We start from the raw sequence: 9,883 nt of genomic DNA on the forward strand, positions 1-9,883 counted from the left end.
GGGGTGCAGGGGCGCGGGGACGGAGGAGGAAGCAGTTACGCCCAACTTATCCCCCTTCGGGGTCTTGTTTACCGCTCCACTGATTTATTGACATAAATAGAAACAAGGAAAACCCACCCGATCCCCCTTTCCAAGTTCAAGGCCCTGGTGCAAAGTGACTGAAGCCAGGTTCCACTGCTCCCTTCCCTCACCCCACTCCACAGCCGTGCAGCAGCAGGAGCATGACTGTGGTCCTGCCAGCCCCAGGCACCCTCCACCCCCTGCTCCCGTTTACCCCCAGAGCAACAGGCAGTAAACTGCTGCATGGGGTGCCAGCACCCTGGCCCATAAGCATGAAGCCAGCAGCAGGGGCAGGACTTGTGTTCAGCACAGGGGTGGGAAGAGCTCAGCTCCCCCCAACCTTGTGAAGAGCTGCCCCCCAGAGCCCACCTTCCTATTCCTCAAGCCACAGGGCAGGGCAGCAGCACTGTAAACAAGGCTTCCCATCACTGCAGAGCTGCTGCTGGTAGGCAGACGATGCTCTTCCACTGCACCAAACCATGACTCAAACCCCAATGAGCTTCCGAACCCCAGGGCAGAGGTCTTAGCCCCAGCAGCACCACTGGATAAGCACTCAGCCCCCAGACACAAGTCAGCCCCAGGAAATCCCTGTAAAGGTTCCAGTTCCTGGCTGCCAATGGGAACTGGGAATCCAGTTCCAGGTCTGTTCAGCTGAGGGCAGTTGTGCACCAACACAAGGAGCCAGGAAGGCTATGGGTGGGATGGGAAGCTCAGGAAGGAGTCTGCAAAGGAAAGGAGCCTCGAAGCTGGCCTGAGGAATGCTCCCCACTTGAGCTGTGCAGGGCTCTGGCTGCCCCTCCCCACGGCTGATGCAGACTGGAGGGGTCACTCTTGCATCAAGCTGTTGATCTTTGTGAGCAGCACGTCTGTCTCGGATTCTAGGGAAGCAAAGAGAGAAAAAACAGTCATCGAAGGCAGCCACCATCCCACAGTAACAGGCAGAGCAGCCTGAAAAGCAAGTTTGAGGAGACTTGGGAATGTGGGATTCCCCTGTGCTGTCCCACAGGACTGTTTGCTAAAGGCAGGACAGGAACACCCTGTGGAAGGATTCCCTTCCCTCTCCCAGCCCTCCCAAACTGCTCTGTCACGTTCAGCTGGAGAAAGCTGCCTGCCAGGGAGAGTCCCACAGGCACAGCCTGGCTCTGAGGGAAGGGCGCTCACATGTGTGCACACTCACCCACTGGCCGTCTTCTCTGGGAGCATTTCCTAGGAGATGGAATAGGTTCATGTTAGCATGTCAGTCTGGCCTCCCTTGGAGCTCCCAGATGGAGACTGTGGGGCCCCACAGGGCACAGTCCCACAGGGATCTGCTCTCAGTGACTGCAGCACAGGTAAAAAAGCAGGGCCAAGGCCCCCCCAGCCTCAGCCCCCCCAACCCTGGGTGCAGGGCAAGCTAGTAAGTGTAAACTAAGGCATCCAGCAGCTTGAGGGAGGGGCGGGCCAGATATGTAGCTGCAGGCTGGTGATAAAAGCTGCCACCACACACTGCTGTCTCACTTGGCCAAACAGGAGAGGACCCCCCAGGATCTGAGTCCAGAGAGGGGTGGCAGAATACACCTGGTTTTGGGTATATACCAGCCACCCCGGGTACACTGCAATCTCCCCCAGCAGACCTGCCCCCGGAGGGGGAGAGTGATCAAACGTACTTCAGCAAGAAGAAGGCCCAGAGGATGACAAGGAAGGAAGCGCAGTCTACAACAATCCAGATCATGAGGTATGTGCTGCTGGGCTGCAAGGCAACAAGACAAGCCGTGAATGCCAGCCAGAGGTAGCGTGCTGGTGGCACAGCCACCCTACTGTGCCAGCAGTCCCTTCTGCAGTGTCACATGTTCCCATGCCAGCACAGAGCAAAAGTCACCCTCCAGGCAGCTGGGCTGCTGCAGAAAGCGTCCCACAAGTGAGTCCCTTTCTATAGGGAGGGTGAGGGATGGAGGGGTCACTTACGAGCAGCCAGATGGGGTGTTTCATCTCCTTCAGTACCTGGCAGGCATTGGTGGTGACAGAGCTCACCCCAGAACACCACAGCAGGGAGAAGAGCCAGGGCTGGTTCACCACATACAAGTTGACAGAGATGTTGTCCTGGCGGTACTGCCTGCACAGGGACAGCCGTGGTCAGAGCAGCAGACAGCAGGGTGCCAGCACACTCCGTGTACAGCCAGAGAGGACTGTATCTGGGATGTGATCCAGCATCTGCAGGCACATGGAGCAACTGTCTGGAGAGCCAGACCCAGGGCAGATTTGCTGGCAGGGCAGAGGACTGCAGCCAGCTCCATCCCCTGCATCAGCCCTGCTTGCCCGCAAGGCTATAGCACACACCCTGCCCTTCCTAGCCCTCTGCCTCGGCTGGCCCTCACCTCTGCTGGCCCCTGGGACAGAGCTGGGACAGTGTCCAGGCCCCACAGCCCACAGGCTCATAGACACCTGGGTGCTCTCACCTGATCTCCTCAGAGCTCATGTCCTGGTAGGGCAGATTGACATACAGCAGTGGCTCCTTCTCATTTGGGAGTCTCTTCCGGCCGTAAACTTGCTGAATGCCTGGGGCTTGCTGTTTGACCTGTTCCCTGAATCCATCCGGCAGCCAGAGGACCTAGGCAAGAGCCAGAGAGTACATGCAGAGGAGAGGTGCTCAAGAGAGCTTGCTCTCTTCTGATATTTCCTTGTAGGTCCAGGCACATATGGCCTGCTCAGACAGCTGCTTCCTGCCCCCCATGAGGGGGGAGCCAGGACAGTCTCTTAAGACAGCCAGGACAGTCTCTTAAGAGCTTGCCCCGGCCAAGAAGTAAGCACAGAACCCACTGAGGGAAGAAAGCAGTTCCAGCCTAAGAAAGCTGCAGCAGTTACATCCCTTCTGCATCCTTGAACGGATCAAGCTGCGCGCGCTTTTGGCCCCGACTCTGCAGCAAGAGCACACCTTGGAGCGGCACTACAGTAGGTCTTTGCTGTGTCCCCTTCCTCCTCTGCATTCCCAAAAAGCCAAGAAGGGAAAGCAATTTGGGTGCCAATTCATGCCCTCAGGGCAGCACGTGTCCTGTGCTGCAGAGGTTGACTGAAGTGCAAAGGCAACACGGGAGGTTGCAACAGGAGTCCAAGAGCTGCAGGGCGAGGTGCGGTGCTCCAACGGGAGGTGGAGGCCTGAGCTTTGTTTTGCTGCTCTTGCTAGCACTGTTGGTCCCCTCCCTACACTGAGTCACTGTTTACACACCAGGGTGGCCAGTGCTGGGGAACCAGAGTATTTGGAGGGGTCTGAAGCTGTAGGCATTAACCCCTAATTATCGGCAATTTCTCCCAGCTTGAGAACCCCATGCCTAGGCAGGGCTCCCCAGCAGGGATCACATACAGGGAGGGGATGTGGTGTACCGTGTGGCTGGGATGTGCAGTGGGGCTGGCAGGACACCTCCCACCATGGCAGGGGTGTGACAGCCGGGCCTGGCAGTGCTGGGGCGGTGGCCAGCTCACCTGCTGTAGTGGGATGCCCGACTCCAAGATCACTTCCAGGGTGGCATTGACAAAGCTCTGGTAGTCACTGTGGTTCTCAGGCCGGAGGTCAAACATGATGGAGATATTGCTCTCCTTGGCTGCCTCTAGCGCCTCTGCCAGGGATGGGATCTTCTGTATAGTCACCTGGTAGCGATCATCTTCAGAAAGACTCTGCACAGTGGGAAATGGCTTCCGCTGCATGGGTGAGAGAGGGTTAGTCATCATAGGCAGATCCCCAGTAAGCTTCCACCTCCCAGACTACTGCCCATCTCTGGCTCTCATTCTCCTACGCTGGCCTCTCCACGTGCTCTCTAGTGCAGACAGGAACCTTCCCCTGTACATCCATAGGGCACCTCTACCCTTCTCCCCACTAACAGCACAGTTTAAGGAGCCCCAACACCCGTGGGCATTCAGAGCGGCTCAGCAGTTGGTTAGTCACCCTTTGGAAAGAGCCTTGCCGCAGCTGCCTCCAAGCCCAGGCAGGCTGTGCAGCTCAGAGCAAACACGTGAGACATCTCCCCTCAAACCAGCCTCCTCCATGACTCAGCTGCAGAGTCAGAACAAACCCCAGCTTGGGGCATAACCGCACCCAAGGGATGCGTGCAGGCGTGAAAGTGCTTCTGCACCCTGTCCAGGTGTCTGCCAGGACCAGCGCTCGAGAGGGAACCTTCCCCAGGGCAGGGCTCATGCTTCACCCACAAGCACACCCATCCCCGACCAGCCACCTCAGCAGCATCCTGACCTCTAGGAACCAGCTGCCAGCATCCAACTGCTGGAGGTCTGTCCAGTTGAAGGCAGTGCAGTTCAGGGCAGCCCTTTTGGGGAACACAGCCTGCACGTTGGTGGTCCTGTCGAGTTCCTCGTCATGCATCAGGAATGGGATCCCGTCAGCACTGGCAAAGGAGCAGAGAGAGCAGTGAGCTGTTTGTCTCCTATCCCTGCCCTGGTATTTCTGCCCCCTCCCAACAACCCTGTTAAGGTAACCCCCAGCCATATGCCTACTTGTGGTCCTCTACACAAAGGTGAGTGTCTGGAAAGCACAGAGCACCTAGACACCAAGCCAGGAACCAAGTAATTCCCTGCTCACTGCAACAGCTATCCCCATAGCAGGACTGAACTACAGCCAGGGTCTTTTTTCCAAGCAGTGCCCCCCCTCTAATGGTGCCTCCCTCCTAAGTCTCTGCAAGGCAACTGGTGTGGGGAGAACAGAAACCCAGTACTGCTCCCAGATCACTGGGACACCAAGCTGTCGTCAGCCCTATACTAAGAAGGTGGGAATGGCAGAGCCCTTTGAACAGGGCTGCCTCCAAATGCAGGCTATGTCAGTGCTTCAGGTGTGTTCCAGAATGCCTCATGTGGGAGGTGATATCCCAGGATACACAGGCCCCTTCCTCCCTTCCCAGTCCCTGCTGCCCCTTTACCTCACCATGACGTCTGTCTCAAAGACTTGCACATCACAGCCCACTGCCTTGTAGAGTGACATGAGGGTGTTTTCAGGAGCCAGCTGGAAAAGAAACAGTGTTAGTGCAAAAGGCCCAGGCAGGAAGGGGCAGGAGGCAGGCACTCACCCTGTCTGGTGGCACCCAGCAGCTTAGCTGGGCTCTAGAATAACTATAACAAGATTGGGGTGACCCTGGTAGGGTGGAGGGTGGAAAAGGGCTGGGTGCAGACAGCCAGAGCCTGCCTAGTCCCTGCTTCCCAGCTTGTACTGCACAGCCAGGCTTTCACAGCCGCCCGCTCCCGGTCCAGCAGCACTCAGCAAGCAGGTCTGCCCCGCAGCTGCTGTGCCCACCCTTCTCACCCAGTGTGTGCCCACCCTCCAGCCCTGTGCTGCTCTGGCTGGTGTGGGGACCCCTCTCTGCTGGGCTGGTAGAGCTTATCCAGGCCTGCAGCGGCAAGGGGCTGATACCAGTTCCCCATGGCCAGGCATAGCCTGGTGTTCACTTGCAGAGCAGCCTGCCCCATCCACCCCAACCACTCTGCCAAGATGCTGCCGGTGCTGGTCACCCACCATGGGGGCTCCTCGGTGGCCAACCAGGGCTGGCTTGGGGGGCAGCTGGTTCTCCTCCATGATGCAAGGGGAGTTGATTCCCAGGGGAGCCAGATACAGTGCGATCATCACTGCGGAGTACATGAGCAGCAGAAACACCTTGAGACCTGCGAGCAGAGACAGAGAAGATGGAGGGGTGAGGTACAGAGTAAGCATTTTGCTATAGAAGCCAAGGCTTCTACATCTGGCATTATCTGATGGCTGCCCTAGGTCAGGCATTGCATCCCCAGCCTCAGGAACACTGCTGACTTATTCCTGGCCCACTACATGTTCTTGCATCCCAACCCAGTACTTCTGCAGGACTTAGTCTGCCATCTATAGCCCTCCTTCAGCTGTGCTGTGGTTTAACACCAGCCTGCAACTAAGCACCACACAGCTGCTTGCTCACCCCTTGTCTCCCCAGTGAGATGAGGGAATCAAAAGAAAAGGTAAGAAAGCTTGTGCTGACATAGGAACAGTTTACACTGAAAACAGGTAAAATGATGATACTACTACTACTGCTATGTAACGAAAACACTACTGCTACTACTACTGATAATATGTAATGAAAATGAAAAGAGCAATGGGAAACAAACAAACAAGCAATACAACCACTGACCACTCGCTGACCAACACACAGTCGGCCCAAGCAGCAAGAGAGCCAGTCCCCCAGCCAACTCCCCCTGAACTTATATACCGAGCATGATGCTTTATGGCATGAAATACCCCTTTGGTCAGTTTGGGTCAGCTGCCCTGGCTGTCTCTCCAGATACAGTATGGGAAACTGAAAAAGTCCTTGGTTGAATGTAAACATTGTTTGGAAACAACTAAAAACATTCGTATGTTGTCAATATTCTTCTCAACACAAACACAAAGCATAGCCTCATACTGAAAACAGCAGTGTGTTATCAACATTCTTCTCAGTACAAATCCAAAACACAGCCTCATACTAGCTACTGTGAAGAAAATTAACTCTAGCCCAATCAAAACCAGCACAAGGTGCAAAGCAGCAAAGGCTGAAGCCACACTAAGGGCTGGGCATGAGAAACAGCAACCATGAGCAGGCTTTGCTACCAGACTGAGTCCTGGGGATCTGTTCCCACTGCACCAAGTCTCTCTGTGCATCACTCTCCCACCAGTGCCGCTTGCTTGGGTGGTAGCAAGCAAGGCACCAGCTGAGGGGGGAACGTGGAGGCTTTGGAGGGGGATTACCTGTGTTGCGGGTGCGGTAGATGAAGCTGGCCAGGGGCCAGGCAAGGAGCGTCATGCCCCCCACAATTCCAATATGCAGGAAGGGACCTGTTGCCTAGGGAGGCAAAGGCAGAGGGTCAGCCAGCACCAGCCCAGCCCCTATCCCCGAAATCCACACCCTCCAACACCAGGGATCTGCCAGCACTGCTGGAAAAGGCACAGTGCCAGGGAGAGAAGGACAGGCTGAGGGGACTGAACAGACTCCCCTCTCTGGTTCATCACTGGACTGCAGCTGCTCCAGACAGGACTGCAAGAGCAGGAGCACCACCTTGCCTGGCTAGGCAGCAGATGTCAAGGGCAGGTAGTCAACCCCCGTGGCACGAAGCCATGCTGGGGGCTCCAGTCACCACCCTTCAGCTCATCCCCACAGGCCAGGTACTTGGTACAGTTGGGGAGTCTCTGGTATCGAGGTGACTCACCTGCAGGGAAACACGTGCACTTCTCCACTCCTCCGCCCACTTTATTCCCAGCCCTGTGAAGGCTGCAGCCACCACCAGTGCAGTTAGGATCAGCAGGGCCTGTGGGGCAGGGCACAGGTCAGTTAGAGGAGCACGCAGCATCCTGCAGGCAAGCTGAAGCTCCTTACTGCTTTCTCCTGAACCCCTGCAAGGCCCGAGACCCCACTTCCCTCACTTGGGTTTGCAGCTGAGCTCTGTATCCCATGCTGTATACCCATCAAGGGTAATATTCCCATCCCACAGATGTGTGGCTGGAGGACCAAGAGCTGCAGCCCAGCTCAGCAGGGACATACAGCTGCCGCATGCAGTCCCAGCAGGTTGGCTGCAGTTTCCCAAGGTGCAAGGGCAGACGAGGCAGGCACCATTTCCCTGCACCCCCAGCCTCTTACCTTGTGCAGCCAGTGTAGCTTCAGGGGCTGGCCGCAGAGCTGCAAGCACAAGGCAAGGACCTGTGAGAAAAAGAAGGAGATGGCAGCGCTGGGCTGTACCCCACAGCTCATCCCTTTAAGGGTACAGGGCCATGCCTGAGCCCCAGCAGGCCAGATGCTGTGGGCTCCACCTGGCTCTGCACAGGGCACGGCAGCCAGCCCGTGCTCAGCACACATCCGGACACCCACAGCCCAGACGGGATCAGGGGGCTCACCAGCAGCACAGCCGAGTAGGTGATCAGCACGGCTGTAGCTATGAGCAGGACCAGGGACCAGTCTAGCCACAGCTTCCTCTGCCTGAAGATGAACCTGCCAGCAAAGGGGATGGTCAGCAGGGCAGGGGGAACATGGGGAGCAAGGCTGGAGATGGGATCCTACTCACTCATTGAAGTTGTGGAAATCATTGAGGATTATGATGGCGAAGTAGAGCCACACCAGTGTGAAGAGGAAGACGCAGAAGAGGAAAAGGAACCAGCTGCAGTCACACTGAAAGCCAGAGAGAGGACAGCTGTTCACACACCTGCAGCACACTGAGCCCCTGGCCAGGCTGCTGAGACCCCTGGGGAGTACCCAGCCTGCAGTGGGGTGCAGAGGGCTCTTAGCAGGCACTGGCCTCATGGGTCCAGGCACTGAGCTTCCCCATGGGGAGGGAACAGAGCTCCCCAGGAGGGCTTTTTAGGCTGGACCCACACTTTAGAAAGATGACCAGCCATCTCCTACAAGAAGCTAAAAAGCTGCCTATGCCAGGCTGGGAGGACAGCCCCTGTGGCAGGACTGCCTCCCTTCCCATGCAGCAGCCCGTGGGAGCAGGCTGGGACTTTGGACATGTGAAGGGGCAGGGAGCAAGGTCCTGTTAGCTTCTAGCTCGGTGATCTGTGGGCTGGGTGGAGGGGGTTGCTGTTCCTCAGAGCTGCCACTGCAGCACTGGGCCTGCAGATTGCTCCTGCCTGCCCAGCTGAAGCCAGGTCCAGCTTCAGGGGCTCCAGCCCGACGTATGTAGGGACGTGAGGAGTGCCACAGATGCTGGGCAGGACACCTGGCAACTCGGACCAGCTCGTACATTCCAGACAAGACGGGACTAGCAGCGGCACAGCCGCTCCCATGGGAGTTGGAGACCTCAGAGAATCCCAGGGCCTCACCCCTCCCAAATTACAAATTGGCAGGGACACCCCCTTCCAGCACCCCATCGGTGGGGGACGCACCCAGCCCAGGAACCGTGCCTCCCACGTGCCTTGCCAGGCACTCAGCGCCCCGGGACCTGCCCGCCACGCTCAGCCCTTGGGGAGCACTGAGCTCCGCTCCAGGCATGTGCGAGCCATGCCACGGATGACACAGGGGATGGCCACAGCTCAGTGCTGCTGGACCCTGCTTGTTACCCAGCAGGAACAAACAGCCCACCCTCTCATTGCTCCAGGCTAGGGCAGTCCCTGGACAGAAAGGGTGCCAGGTAGCACACCCCAACTCGCCTGGGGCTCAGCCCTGGGGAGCTGGATCCTCCAGCAAGGGATTAGCAGCCCAATGTCTGGGCTGAGCCCCCCTAGCCACCACTCTGAGCCTCCCACACAGGGGCTGGCCAGCACTGGTTCAGCTTCACCAATAGTATCACCTTGGTGGTTCTCAGACCCTTCCTCTTCTCCTTCTTGGTGGTGATCCACTGGCAGCTGTAGAGGCAGAGCAGGCAGGTGGCACAGGGGTGGCAGCAGCCCGGGGGGTCTGCCATAGCACTGGGCTGTCCCAAGGCAAAGGTCAGGCGTCCTGTGGGGGATGCACACAGTGTGTTGGCACACACCACTCCCCAACCCATGGGAATGGGGTTATGCAGCATTCTGGGTCCAGGCATCCTGACACGCAGCTGCCCCAGAGCCCTGGGACATAGCAGGGCTGCTGGCCATGTCCCCAGGCAAGGCATGGTGCCAAGGAAGGTGGGAACATAGGCTACAGCCCAACTTGTTCAGCACGCTACCCTGGGACCCTTCACTCAGTGAGCTGGAGCAAGCCCAGAGCTGACAGGGAGCAGGGTCTGCTCCCCAGCCCCAGGGACAGTGCTCCACTTGGGAGCCAGGGGCACCGTGCAGGCTCGCTGGCTAGCTTGATGCAACCTTGCACCCACACTCCCTGGGAGTAGCTCAGCTGCAAAGACCACACAGCCCCATGTCGCAGCCCATGGCTCCTGCTGCGCA

At 57.6% G+C, this 9,883-nt stretch overlaps 1 protein-coding gene across 1 annotated transcript; it reads right to left on the reverse strand.

The window, feature by feature from the left end:
* Window positions 1–885: 885 nt before the first annotated feature.
* On the reverse strand, window positions 886–9,423 carry GDPD2 (glycerophosphodiester phosphodiesterase domain containing 2). The gene is made up of 15 exons (XM_010156488.1): window positions 9,310–9,423; window positions 8,086–8,189; window positions 7,919–8,012; window positions 7,665–7,724; window positions 7,237–7,335; window positions 6,779–6,872; window positions 5,549–5,694; window positions 4,959–5,041; window positions 4,280–4,430; window positions 3,517–3,732; window positions 2,496–2,647; window positions 2,005–2,152; window positions 1,707–1,789; window positions 1,238–1,266; window positions 886–938 (listed from the first exon to the last, which is right to left on the reverse strand). The coding sequence occupies exons 1-15, from the start codon at window positions 9,421–9,423 to the stop codon at window positions 886–888; spliced, it is 1,626 nt and encodes a 541-aa protein (XP_010154790.1).
* Window positions 9,424–9,883: the final 460 nt, after the last annotated feature.

This window comes from Eurypyga helias, unplaced genomic scaffold, assembly GCF_000690775.1.
Source record: "Eurypyga helias isolate BGI_N326 unplaced genomic scaffold, ASM69077v1 Scaffold4158, whole genome shotgun sequence".
In the NCBI taxonomy this organism is placed as follows: domain Eukaryota; kingdom Metazoa; phylum Chordata; class Aves; order Eurypygiformes; family Eurypygidae; genus Eurypyga; species Eurypyga helias.

Excerpts from the sequence above, each read along its gene's own strand:
- GDPD2 (XM_010156488.1), bottom strand. The coding sequence starts at position 9,423 with ATGGCAGACCCCCCGGGCTGCTGCCACCCCTGTGCCACCTGCCTGCTC. Across the intron at positions 8,013-8,085 it reads GATTTCCACAACTTCAATGA|GTTCATCTTCAGGCAGAGGA; the intron begins GTGAGTAGGATC and ends CTTTGCTGGCAG. Across the intron at positions 5,695-6,778 it reads CTACCGCACCCGCAACACAG|GTCTCAAGGTGTTTCTGCTG; the intron begins GTAATCCCCCTC and ends CTCTGCTCGCAG.